Genomic DNA, 14,651 nt, shown 5'->3' with positions numbered 1-14,651 from the left:
TTATTTCATTTATTTTACATTCATCATATATTTCCTGAAATTCCAAGGCATGTTATCCACAGTTATAACTGACATAGTATACACTGTAAAAAAAAACTTCCCAGATTGAACAGTAACAATATTAAGAGAAGAACATTTTTAGATACTAATCATGAATATGACAAGTGTGATGATAATTAGGATAATAACAAGTACTAAGTTGATGTTGATTGGCTTGAATCCTTGTTTCTATTCTGTCCCAAGCCAAACAAGTGAATAATTGTAGCTCTCTGTTTCTATCCTGTCAAATCCATTGTCATTAGCTGTCCATCAAAGGGAGATAGAGGAAAAGAATGAGAGTGAGGGATTGTGTAAATGTCAAGGAACTCAGAATAAACGAGAGAGAAGTTAGTATGAAGTTTTTTTCTGGCAAAAGGATGAAATGGAAGAATTAAAGAAAAGATTTAGTTCAAGGGGGGCTCTATTGCCTTGCATCTCCAGGGTTGTGTGTGTGTGTGTAGTTTACATGTTCTCCCCGTGTTTTGGGGGTTTCTTCTGAGTACTCTGGTTTCCTCCCCCGTTCCAATGACATGTGTTGTAGGCTGGTTGGCATTTCCAAATTGTCCGTAGTGTGTGAATGTGTGTGTGATTGTGCACTGCGATGGGTTGGCAGCTTGTCCAGGGTGTCCCCTGCCTTTTGCCCCAAGTCTCCTGCGCTAGGCTCCAGGCTTCCCGTGACCCTGTGTAGGATAAGTGATATAGAGAAAGGATGGATGGATTTAGTTCAGCCGACCCTGGCTGGAGTCCTGTGTATGACATTGGAGTATATTTAGTTCTTACAAACTTCCCTGTCCCTTTTGTTTTGTCACAAATCCGCTCAGTGCATGGCATTCCCAGCACAGCGAGCACTGCTCTAATTTGTGTTGAATTCGTGACGCACTTTTATGTCTCCGCCCTTGTCCCTCATTGGTGTGCACCTGGTTCCTGTTTTTACTTTATTACTCAGTGTGCTTACTCAGTTCATTCACTCATGCTCATTGCCAGGGTTTGACTTTGTTTTCAATTGCAATTCTTAGCATTTTTTTCTGATTGTTTTTCTTGGATTTTGACCACTGTTTGTTTTTCTTTTCTGTATTTTGACTCTGCTTTGCATAGTTCTGTTTGCTCGTTTTTGACAAATATTGTGTCAGATTTAAAAATTTAATTTAAATTTATTAGATTTAATGATTTAATTTAATTTAAAAACTTAATAATTTGGATTATTAAGATTAATAAGATTTTACTCACACTTGCATCCTCCCTGCCTTGGAATTCGTGACATAAACAAATACACATAATTTATAGAAACAAGTTTATGGATGAATCACTATGGTTTAAAGCAGTCCAATAAATACACTCCGTAAATTCACAGCATGAAAGAGGCAGAAAAAGAATGACCCATTTTTTATTCTTTTGTTTTTCTGTATCTCAGTATCTCTGCAGGACATCACCATGAGGAAAGCATTTCGCAGCTCCACCATTCAAGACCAGCAGCTATTTGATCGTGAGTCTCTACCCATCCCGATGCAGGAGACGTTCGACCTCTGTGAACAGCCTCCACCACTCAACATTCTTACACCCTATAGGTCAGTATTTTTGGATCCTGGTCTCTAACTGGTTTTTCGCTAGGAAAAATTCTATAAAGCATCATTTCCTAAAAACCTAAATAGTTTACTAAAAACGGAAATGTAAATAAAGCAGAGAGCTGATAGATAAATTATTTTTCCATCTAAACGAAGGGCAGAGCTTGGAGGAGCTTTTGAGGTCTCCAGTGAGGGCAGGATACCTGTAAGACAGAGGCTGCAACCCCACGTTGGGTCACTTGACTTACAAATTGAGAGGGACTCACAATCTCCTCTTTCATTTTATTTTATTAATTACTATTATGAAAAGCACTTTGTCTGTGAAGTTTACATTTACGGCATTTGGCAGACACCCTTATCCAGAGTGACTTACAGTTATCTCATTTATACAACCGAGCAGTCAAGGGTTAAGGGCCTTGCTCAAGGGCCCAGCAGAGGTAGCTTGGTGGTGCTGGGATTTGAACTCTCAACCGTCCAATCAGAAGTCCAACATCTTAACCACTGAGCTACCACTTCCCTGGATTCTGGATTCTGGATTCTGGATTCTGGATTTTGGATTTTGTGTGCTACTATTTTGGGAGTCACATTTAAACAAGCATATAAATTAAGAGTGAGCACACTATTTTATTCTTTTTCACTATCCTGACATGCTGTACTACCATAAGAGTTCAGCAGTAAAAATTTGCCTGTCTGTCTACCTGTGCTTGCTCCTCCACATTCAATTAAATTTTATTTGTGTAGTGCCTTTAACAATGTCACAAAGCAGCTTTACAGAAATATATAAATTCAGGATAGAAATATTAAATTTAGAAATTTATCCCTAATGAGCAAGCCAGAGGCAACTGTGGCAAGGAAAAACTCCCCAAGACGATATGAGGAAGAAACCTTGAGAGGAACCAGACTCAAAACGGAACCCATCCTCATCTGGCTGACACCGGATAGTGCAATTACAAATAATTCCCTTCTATAATTGTGTTCATGGTCAAATAGTGCTTTTGTGTAACCAGGAAATTCATTGCAGTTTTCACATGAAGTCTATTGACTCTGACTCAGTGAAACAACAGAAGTCAAGAACAAACACGAAATTGTGCTGAAATGTGTAAATAACAAGGAGAAACCAAAATGTCTTGTGTGGAGAACTTTTGGTACACTGCAAAAAAGTTCCCCGATTTCTCTGCATAGACTGAAAATAATGGCCCCCTTTACAGTGCTGGATTCAGCACTATTGTCTGCATTAAAAAGTATAGTTTGAAGTTGGATGTGACAGTTGCACCATTTCGAAAACACTGCCTGACACTGCTTTACTCACTAACTGGTAAATCAGTGCAAGGAATATTCTTTTGTTTTTTAGTTATCACTTATTCACACATTATTTTACCAAGGCAGCACATTTACTCTTGGTCCTTAACGAGATTATGCCCACAACAGGACATGGACATGGATCCTTGCAGCACTCCAAGCTCTGTGGATCTCTCTGGGCCTGTTAATGCAAATGAGATGGTAAATTTGGTTGCCTTAAAAAAAAAATCACTGCCAGAGCGCGGAAAAAACACTCTGCACCACCTGCCACTAGACCCAGGAAGCGTGAGATGATCACCCACTTCTGAAATGCCAACTAAAGACTAAAGACAGCAGGATACCTTTAAGAGCCCTTGTCTGCTGTCACATTATTCTTGTGAATTTGGGCTTCAGAAAAACACAACGGCGGATGGAAGGAGTTACACAAGAGTATAACACGGGCCACATTTGTTCACAACGACAGCCCAGAAGACAAAGGTGGTTTTGTGCCAGAGCGGAGCATGACTAAACGTCGAAGGCATGATTTGCTGAAAGTCCTGGGGGATCAAGCAATTCTTAAAAAATGCAGTTGGTAATGGGCTGGTTTTCACCTCTTCAGCTGAAGCATTTGGGTCTGATAACATTAGATCAGTGACTATTGATTGCACTGTCCCCAGAATATTGTTTACAGTTTCATCATTGGCCACCCCCAAACACAAAGATCCACTCCACTGAGGTGAGAAACCCAAGTCAGTTGGCTGTCTTGATTGCAGAAGTGGAGTCATTGCTAAGAAAATATGGAAATAGTGATTAGTACATGGACCAGAGTTCCTGACTGGGTCCCTTTCAAGATATTTTCTGATTCCAAAAAAAGGAATATACCTAGTTTTGTATACAAGAGTCTTAAAATGACTGCTTTTTCATATACTTTATATACATGTGATGGAGGAGTAGACAAACATGATTGGCTTATGTCCATAGATCTGAAAGATGCATATTTTCCTTGTCCAGTGACCCCTACGCTCTCACGTAAGCTGGGTGATGTACCAGGTCAGATTGCTTCCATTTAGGTTAGCTCTAGTACTCAGAGTGTTCACAAAGTGTGTGCAAGCTGCCTTGCAATGCCATGCTCTGTGTGTACTCCCTTATCTGACTGATTGGCTGCTATGTGGACAGTCACAACAGCAGGTGCAGAGACAGACCAAGCTCCTGATCTCACATGTGGAAACTCTGCAACTAAAAGTCAATCCCAAGAATCTCATTTGATTCCTGCAGAGACTGTGCAGTTCATTGGCACGAAGCGTGACTCATGTATCAAACGAGCCTTCTTGATAGAAGACAGAGTCTGATGGACACAGTCAGGAAATTGCAAATGACCACACACTGCCTGGCTGCCTGGGATGTTGGTGGCAGAAACCCCAGTAGTAAAACTGGGAATGCTGCACCTATTTCAGCGTTGGCTGAATGCTTAATGCATGCCAGCTAAATTACAAAGGCTTATGTCAATAGTACTGATAGAGACTTGTGTACATGCTGTAAGGTGTTGGTCCAGGGCATGTTTTCTCCTTCGATGCTCTGTGTTATGATCCCGAGATGAGCCCAGGGGTGACTCAGGAACAGAAATGGGTGGTTTACAAATGTGAAAAGGAATTACCTAGCTAGGTTTGTAGGCTTGTAGGAGGTGATGGATGAACACACCATCCAATGAGTAGTCTTCACAATTTCTAAAAAGGTTTTTCAGAGAAAAATATGTGCCCTTGCATGTAACACCTGCCCTTAGAGGTGTTCTTCAGGAGAAAAGGAAGTAGTAATGACAGATGGATCACAGCAAGGCTGAGGGGCATGTGGAAAAACTTGACAGTGAAAAGAAGATGGAAAAACAAGGCTTGATCTCAACCTATCAACATCCTCGAAATGCGAGCTGTGTGGCTAGTGCTGCAACATTTGCAGGAACGCAATGGCATTGTTTGACATCAACCAACAAGGAAGCACAACATCTCAAACAATGTTAAGGGGACCAAACAATGGGCCACCGAACAATAGTAATGGGCCATTGAAATCAGACAGCTAATGTCTTGCAGCCTGTGAACTGTCTTGCAGCCTGTGCGATTGGTGGTACAGGTGATTTGGAACACTTGTGATAAATGATCTGTTTGTGACCAGCTGCCTGTGTGTATTGCCGAGCACCATAGAGAGGCTCTGCTGTGTAAAGAAAGGCTAGCCCATTGGCTAAATGAAGTGATTGTACAGGCATACTTGAACGCAGGTCAAGAGGCACGTTCTTCCTTTAAATGCCATTATACATACTCTATAGCAGGGATGATGAACCCGCAGCTGACGAGCCACATGTGGCTTTTCAATCTATCCATGTGTTCTCTATTTATAATCATGATTTACTTAATTAACCAATTAATTAATTAATTATTAAACATTATTATTTAACTAATTTTGAAATAAATAGAAATGCAATTAAATGCATTTGCCAAATTTGCCAAATCTAATTTTGATTATTTAAAATTTATTTTTTATTATTATCATTGTTATTTTTTATTTTTTATTTTTTTGTAAGCTAGCCTATTGGCTAACAAGAGCTAAGGCTACCTGGTTGACTTGTGAAGTTCGTTAGTGTGAATCATCATGGCAGAGTCAGGGAAAGCGTACACCTATGGGCAAATATGAAGATGAGCACAGAACATTTTTATCTGAATGAGAAGATTTCTATATTTTTGTTGAAAGGAATGGAAAACCATTCTGCTTGATATGCCAGACGTCAATGACGCATTTTAAGGCTTCAAATCTTGAGCGCCATTTCACCTCACTCCATCCTAACGTGGGCCGAGAATTTCCCAAAGGCACTGAACTTCGCAAGCACAAGGTAAACACATTGAAACGTCAGTCAGAGAAGCAAACTCAGCTTTTTGGAAAAATTTACCAAGCATTCAGAGACAGTAACATTAGTATCATATCAGCTGGCATGGAACATTGCTCATGCTAAAAAGCCATACAGTAAAGGGGAATTTGTTAAAAAGTGCTTCAGTGATGATATTGCTGTCCTGTCTGAAAAATGAAAATTTGAGACGTTCAGTAACAGACCTTCATCTGTCATGGTACACCGTTGAACAGAGAATATCAGACATTAGATCAGATCTTCAGATCTTGAGAAGTGCCGGTATTTCAGCATTGCTTTGGATGAGTATTGCGACGTTCAAGACAAGCCACAGTCAGCAATATTTGTACGGTCTGTGTCAGAAGAATGCACAATTAAGGAAGAGCTGCTTGACATTGTATCGTTTAAAGATAGGACCCGTGGCATCAAGCTGAACGAGGCACTGATGACTGTTGTTGAGAAAGCCAATCTGCAATTATCAAAGCTAACAGCAATAGCCACAGACAGAGCGCCAGCCATGTTGGGATCTGCGAATGAGCTTGTAGGGCTGTATAAAGCTGACGACCATTTTCCAGATTATTGCACATTTCACTGTATTATCCATCAAGAGCACTTGGTGTCTAAAAGGCTGAACTTGGACCACATCATGAAACCTGTGCTGGAAATTGTCAATTTTATATACACAAATGCTCTCAATCACAGACAGATCAAAATTCTCATAGCTGAACTTAATGAAGATCTTCCAACTGATCTGCCCTGTGAGATGGCTTTCAAGAGTTGATGTGCTGTGCTCTCCTGTTTTTTTTGAGCTTTTGAATCCTGTGAAACTGTTCCTCGCAGAGAAACATAAGGATTATCCTCAGCTACATGACCCCCAGTGGATTTTGGATTTGGCATTTTTGGTCAACATGTTGCATTATCTGAACGTGAAACGTGGATCTGTAAGGGAAGTTAAAGATGCTGCCTCACCTGGTTTGTCAACAAACTCAATCTGTTCAAGACACATCTACAAAAAAGAGAGCTCACCCATTTTCCCTACGTGTTGAAGGGAGGAGGAGGACAAGCAGCAGAGGTTGTAAAATGGAGAACTCCACGGTATGCAATACTGCTTGAAAATCTCCAGCAGAATCTTGAGGACAGATTCTGCAACCTACGGCAAAAAAGGCCACAGATTACATTTCTCATCAACCCTTTCACTGCTGAATCAGACTGTTTAAAAGCCCCTTTATTGGAAGATGAAGCAGCGTCTCAGCTGGAAATGATTGAACTTTTGGAGGATGACGGACTTGTATGTGCTCTGAGGGAAGGAACCGTGGCGTTTTGGAAGATTGTGCTGATGGAGAGATATCCCATGTCAAATGGGTTGCATTCAAACTATTGTCAATGTTTGGGTCAACCTACGTCTATGAAACATCAACTTATGTTCACTGAAACAAGTGAAATCAAAGCATCACTCTGTTCTTACTGACACACATGTGAAAGAGTTATTTCGAGTAGCCACAACTGAATACAAGCCTGACCTGAAAAGGATTGTGGAAACCAAGGACTGCCAGGTGTCCTTCTGAGTCTAGTAAAAGGAGATAGACTGATACAAAAGTTCAAATCCATGAAAACTATTGCATGCTATGTAATTAGGCCTATGAGCTATTGTAAGACACTGTTGGTTGCATATCTTTTGTGTGGCTCTTTGCAGTGATAAGGTTTTTTTTTTAGCTCATCATGCTGAACAGGTTCGCCACCCCTGCTCTGTAGCTACGTATTTCCTTGAGGGGACTAAAAGGAGTATTTGTGAAGTGGTGACTACCTGCCACTGGCTACATCCACCAGATTTTGGAGATTGATGTTGCAAAGCACAATATCAGGACTTCCAGTGATTCTTATTGAATATGTGAATTGTGAACAATTTTAATCCTCAGCAAAGAACAATGTTAGCATTATTTATGAGTGCTGCCTGCTCTTGTCTGACATGGTGTGCTATACCGTCTCCAGTTCTGAAGGAAACCGCTCTGGCTATCTGGATCATCAGGAAGTAGAATGGAAGGGTACATATTTAGCTGTGGTCCTAGCTGTGGTTCTAAACTGCGAGCGTAGCAGGTTTGGGGTTTTGTGATTACACTCAAATCATTGCTCTTGCGTAGAAAAGTTGAAAAAAATTAAATAGCCTCAAGAGCAATTAAATTTTTCTGTTTCTTTGGGTATTTTATCCTCATGTTAGTCATGTGTTTCTCTCTGCAGATGGCTTTCAGGGCCTGCAGATGTATGAATAGGGTCACATAAAAATATTAGCTCTGTTTGTGTATGTGTGTGTGTGTGTGTGTGTGTGTGTGTGTGTGCCTTACCCCATCTAATCTATTAAGGATTATTGAGCCAGCCTGACAGCTATGTGTCTCCATTTTTGGCAATTGGATGCTCTTTTCGGCATCTTGACCTTGAAGGAGAATGCAGACAAACAAATCCTATTCAGTGGCTGTAAATTTAAGAGGTATGTCTTAAGTTGTATGTCCCTGAGACAGCCACTGAATAGGATGTGCAGCATTGTATGGGTTACTCTGATGCAGTTTCATTGTAATTTTTATTAAATGTTTCTATATCACTGTGGCAGAAGTGTTTCTATACCTGTAATAATTGCAAATAGACCTTGTAAATAAAACCTGAACTTAAACAGAGGGGGGTAGGGTCAATTAGGGCAGTGGTTCTCGAAGTGGGGTTCGGGAGGCATAGTGACTGTGACTTTTTTCTTTTTTTTTTTTTGACTTTGTTACAGTAGTGGAAATCACAGCCCACATCAGCAATAATGCATGCATATACGCATACACACACACACACAAACACACACACACACACACACACACACACACACACATATAATATTTGTTGAATTTAGGGGCCCAAGCACCAAAATCAACTCAGACCTATGGCTCTATAACTCCAAAAAATATTATTTAAAAAAATTAATATTCATGAAATAAATCCATACTGAGGGGGTCTGTGGAATTTATTTTACAGTTGAAGGGATCACTGCATACAAAATCTTTGAGAAATCCCTCGGTTAGGGGGAAAAGGAAGGTTTGTCAGGATACAAACTGCTCCTTTAACACTGGTTATTAATGCGTCTCATATCCCATTCATCTAAATTTATACCCATAGATCTACACTGATTGTGGTTTTGAATTAAGCATGCTTCATAAACATGGAATGTATTAAAGTTTCATCATGCCTCAAAATGTTTTCTCACATTCCCTCACATTCTCACATTCTCTCACATTCCCTCATTACTTCGGGAGAACTTCAGCACCTGCGGCTGCTTCTAGATGTGACAGCTGCTCCATCCATCACTCCCTCTCACACTCGTCTTTCCTTCAGCAAATTCTCCTTCCTCTTCTCACTATTGTTTATTTTCTCCCATCTCACTCCCTGGCTGCTGTTATTTCCTCCGGCTCCTCTCTCATTTTTCCAATGTTGCACTGTTTCAGTTGTTTTTTCAGTCCTGTTCTTACAACAGTGCTTGAGTTAGATCCTAAATGGACCACAGTGCACTACAGCATTTTGGGATATCGTACTGTATTTGTCAGTAGTGTGATTAAAAAAATAACTGCCACTGGCCAGCCTTAAAATCTCATGTAATCCAAATTCATGAGGATTTCTATAAGGTTAATGCTGATCCTGTGGGCAAATAATATGCATGTAGAAAAAAATATACACAATAATGGCTGACTTTCCAATGGCTTAGTCGCCAGAATGTCTTCCTTTTAAATACGAATTTGCAGTTCTTATTTTGGGTAAATGTAATGCTGCTGGTCTCTCTCTTGTTTGAAAGTTCTCTTTAAACCTTAACAAACGAACTACTGCAAGTTACTTACCTACAAAGAAAGGGCAGAATGCACAAGCTGTTACTGCTGCTTTATCTCAGTCAAAAATGTAGTGATGATTCTATAATTCATTAGGTTTTTTCATTCGTTGAATGTTTAATATAACACTCAAGCTTGGTATCATACAGGTACTTAATATTTTACAGCATGTTCCCTGAGATTTCACATCTACATATTTCTCCATCTCTCTTTTCGCTCCATCTGTACGCTGCAAATGTTTGAGCTGTACTTCTGAGGATCAAAAAAGGTCTGATACTAAACTAGTAATAATGTGTAATTGTTTACGTCAGAGCTGCAGTGCTTCAGTGTGTCCCATTTCTGTTTCCTACATATAGGACACAAAGCTCACCATTCCGCTTAACTCTTAAATGCCGCCCAAATGTAACACTTTTTTTTCAGAAATGCATTTTAATGGACAACACATACAGACAGATACTATTTAGTCACAGAAAACCATGTTTCTTCAGCACTAATAGTAAGAACATTAACAATAGTGGAAAAGCAAGAACAAATGACTATAGCAGCGTAAAATCGAGAACCATTCAGATATGATGGGTTTTTTTCTCCATTTTTGAATTTTAAGAAATTTTCTTATTTTTAGTTATTTCTTATATTTTTTATATTTATATGCTTTACTTTATTTGCTTCTATTTTTCTGCTCCCAAATTTTAATGGTGTTCGGGGTACGAACTACTCCCTTAATCACATTATACGTGTACAACACACCCCAGTGTGCCGTCATTTACATCTAATTTACATGACACATACAGGTCATGCAGTTGCTTGCATAAATAAAAATGTTTCTTTTGGTATCCTTATAAATAGCATAAAGGGTGCATATAAAATTAAAAATTGAACTAAATTAAAAACCCCCAGTTTTAACAAAGAAAAGGATTGTTCAAGAGGTTTGTCTTTGCAATCCTTTCTTTTTACTGATATTAATGGTATGATATAGGCATACATAGCTAGACAGTTACGGAAGTGTGCTCTTTTATTTTATTATTATTATTTTTTTTTTTTTTTAGAAAAAGGTGTAAGCTCTCCTACTCAGTGTTGTGCCAAGCCTTGCAAAAGGCTTTCTTTGGAAATAAATGTAGTTAGCTGATGTTATATACTTATTTACTGATGATTAAATCAGATACACATCGATGGGCTCTATTTCACATTAATGAATTTAAAAATCTTCATTTCCCGTGACTTCAGAAAGCAAGAGCGCCACTTTCTGAATACAGTGTATAAAGGTGAAAACTTACTTGCAGCTCAAGTGAAGAGTTCCTTTGTGCTGTCTGTCATAACTGACAGAATAAATATATTCCTGCATAAAACAGTAGACGGAATGGCTTGTATAGATGACCAGAGCTGCACCCTTAGGAAAGAACACGTGCTAAACCGTGCCATGAATTGTAACAGGTTGCTACCTGTCCTACTATTCTGATAGAAAAAGAGTTATATATCAGCATGTGTTCTTTTCTGTAGGGATGACGGGAAGCAGGCTCTGAAGTTCTACACTAACCCGTCCTACTTCTTTGACCTGTGGAGGGAGAAGATGCTGCAGGACACAGAGGACAAGAGGAAGGAAAAAAGGAAGCAAAAGGTACTGAGAGGGAGGAAAAGGATGAAGTGTGGCAGTTAAAGAAAGCACTACTATCTACTGTGTATGTATAATGATCAGAGGGCAGAATGTGTGGTCTGCACAGTTAAGGATGATTTCATAAATTCATTCATTCACTCAGTTTACTTCAGTAACCCCTTTATCCTGGCAAGTGTCTTGGAGTCCCGGCATTGCAGGACACCGTGCACACTCGCATTCGCACACTTGTTTACTTATTTCATACATTGCTTGTTTTCCAGCCCACGTTTTGCAATGTTTATTGCTTATGATGTTTAAATCCCTTGGTATAGCACTGGCATTTCTTCCTAAACTCCTATAGTAATGTGGCAGAATCAGACACACGGATGGAGATCCATGTGCAGAAGATATAATAGTACAGAGAGAAAACACAGTCCAGAAATCAGAGTGAAAACTGGGCAGAGGTCATCAATATTTCATAAGTTTCAAGGCCAAAGTAAACAAAGAGTCAACAAGGGTCAAGGATCACATTGGCAAACACAAAGGACACGGCCGAGAACTTAGGATTTCAAGGCATAGTGATTGGCAAGGCTTCGCGCTGAATTAGTGTTTAAGAACGGCTAGACTTCAGGTTTTGATTAAGAAATGTCCTGGGTCCTTGTTATACTCCGCCAATGGAGATTTTTTTTGTGTCAATAACATTGCAACATTTCCAGAAAACATTGCGAATGCCAGCTCTATAGGTTGACGTGGCTATCTCGGGACTTTTATCATACTAAATATACTTTTCTTGATTAAAGTCACATCATGCAGCATTTTTGCAAAGCACAGAGACCCACAAGCTTTTTAGCTGATAATTTTGAGTGTGTAGCTATTAACATTGTATCCTTCTTGAACGACTGGTTTACGACAGGATTCCAAGAAGGAAATTTATTTTATTGACGGTTATGTAAATTACTTGAGCTGTTACCATGGCAACAGAATGATGATGACCAGCAGCATTTTCAGTGCTTAACCCAAGAACAGGCTCTTTTGAGGTGGAAATGGTTGGAACGATAGATCTATTAGACAATTAGACACCAGCACTGGCGGCTTGTTGATGGAAAAGCACTGTGAGGGCATGCTGTGAATCACTCTTCTCTACGGATCCGAGGAAACGTGTCTGGATGTATGACTGCAGGGTACATAAAAGATTGGGCCAGAGAGTGTGTGTGTGTGTGTGTGAGAGAGAGAGAGAGAGAGAGAGAGAGATGCAGTGTCGGTGGTGTGTATACATGGGTGGATGTTTTCCGTGATTAACAGTTTGGTCTGACCCGCCCCCACCATCCCCATCGTTAGAGACCACCCCAGCTAACACAGATTGGAAGCCCTCACGTTGACTGCTTCTAAATTACAGACTCTCTCTCTCACACAGACACACACACACACACAATGTAGACCTCCCTCACACCACCACCACCAGAGGCTAATCAGTAGCTAATCAGAAGCAGATTGTGTTTCTATGCATGAAGGCAGTTTCTTTCTCTCTTTCTCTCCTCCTCCTCATCCATCACCACCATTGTTTCCCTCCCTCTCTCTCATACTGGCCCCTGTAGCAGCATTTCAAAGAAAAGAGTGTGTGTGTTTGTTTGTGTGTGTGTGTGTGTGTGTGTATGTTTTATCATTTATGGGTATTATAATAAAAGGACAGGCAGGAGATCCCCTGGATAACGATGGGCTGCCATGACCCCACCACTCGATAATTGAAGGGAACAATGTGACACGGGTGAGAAGTGTGTGCGAAGCGTGTAATGCATCCTTTTGCAGTGGATGACATTCCTGCAGCACATAATAATACCCTAACATCAAGAGCTCCCATGATTGCCCGTAACAATAGAGGCTAAGCCCTTCATTCCGAATATAAATGGCTCCTGTCAATCAATGTTCTGGCATACAAATACAAATTCCACTAAACAAACAAGAGTCATAAAAAATGGAGGTGTTCAGTGATCTAAGAAAGCAATACAGTTAAGGAAATAGGTTGTTCAAAAATGAAAGCGTGGCCAACCTAAAGGAATAACAGAATTTGCTCAGATAGTCATCGATCATATAATAAAGAGTGTTTAATGATGTTTAATCAGCGGTCAATTGGTGTTTTAATGATTACCCACCAAAACTAACAGCAAAATTACTGCATAGAATATGCACAAAACTACGACGGCATTTTAGGGCTGCTGTTTAAAAAATAAAAATACAAGCTTTTGAGAATAAAGTCATAATATTTGAAAAAATGTGATATATTGAGAATAAAGTCATAAAATTACAAGAAAAAAATGATAAAATATGTTGTTTTGAGAAAAAAGTAATATATTGAGAATAAAGTCATAACATCTGATATTACGAGAATAAAGTCATGATATATTGAGAATAAAGTCATAATATATTGACTTGGTGGTTAGCATCTTTTCCTTCTACCTCTGGGGTTGGGGGTTCAATTCCCACCTCCGCACTGTGTGCGCCGAGTTTGTTCTCCCTGTGCTTCGGGGGTTTCCTCTTGGTACTCCAGTTTCCTCCCCCAGTCCAAAGACATGCATTGGTAGGCTGTATGCATTGTAGGACGCATCTCTCAATTGTCCTGTGTGAATGTGTGCGATTGTGCCCTGCGATGGGTTGGCACCCCGTCCCCGTCCACCCCGCCGAGTCCCATGGGATAGGCTCCAGGCTCCCCACGACCCTGTGTAGGATAAGCGGTACAGAAAATGGATGGATGGATATATAGAGAATAAAGTCGTAATATTTTGAGAATAAAGTCGTAGTCTACATTGAGAATAAATTCATAATCTCTATTGAGAATAAAGTAGTAATATTTCAAGAATAAAGTCATAATATATTGAGAAAAAAGTCATAATATATTGAGAATAAAGTTGTAATATATATTAAAAAAAATCACAATATTTTGAGAATAAAGTTATAATACTATGAGTGAATGGTGCACATGAGAGCAACAAAAATAAAGAAATACTTCACAAAGAAAGAAATTCTGGCACATCAGCACCAGATTATTAGTATGAACTCTTTTGTTGAAGGACAACTCGCTGTCGTACAAAACACACCAGTAATCTACTGCTTTTTTCACTGCGATGGTTAAAGAAGCACTTGTTCATTTGTAGATCCTGTGAGACAAATTGCTATTAACACAACTTTCATGTTCCCCAACTCCGCTGCTCCCTAGTGTCACGCTGGTTTAATAAAATAATATCCTAAATTTATACACTGATGTGCATTTTAAGAATTTTCCGTACCAGATGTCTGTAGAAACTTTTACATTAGCCAACTAGCCAGCTGCAATTTAGCCATCTAGCTAAGAATAAAACAAAGATAAACTTGTGTTTCCTGTTAAATTCATATTTAATTTTTTGTCTTTTCTACAATAATTTGCTCTGTGTAGTGTTACATTAGAATATGTT

At 39.5% G+C, this 14,651-nt stretch overlaps 1 protein-coding gene across 1 annotated transcript in view; it reads left to right on the top strand.

Moving 5' to 3' along the window:
* The window catches only part of wasf1 (WASP family member 1), a 78,956-nt gene that overhangs the window by 42,737 nt on the left and 21,568 nt on the right, over positions 1–14,651 (top strand). Inside the window, 2 exon segments of the mRNA XM_026917833.3 lie at positions 1,451–1,604; positions 11,112–11,229. Coding sequence (XP_026773634.1) covers positions 1,451–1,604; positions 11,112–11,229 — 272 coding nt within the window.

The sequence above is a fragment of the Pangasianodon hypophthalmus genome, chromosome 30, assembly GCF_027358585.1.
Source record: "Pangasianodon hypophthalmus isolate fPanHyp1 chromosome 30, fPanHyp1.pri, whole genome shotgun sequence".
Classification (NCBI taxonomy): domain Eukaryota; kingdom Metazoa; phylum Chordata; class Actinopteri; order Siluriformes; family Pangasiidae; genus Pangasianodon; species Pangasianodon hypophthalmus.
Note: the sequence above shows the minus strand (reverse complement) of the source record. Positions and strands in the feature narration are given on the sequence as shown.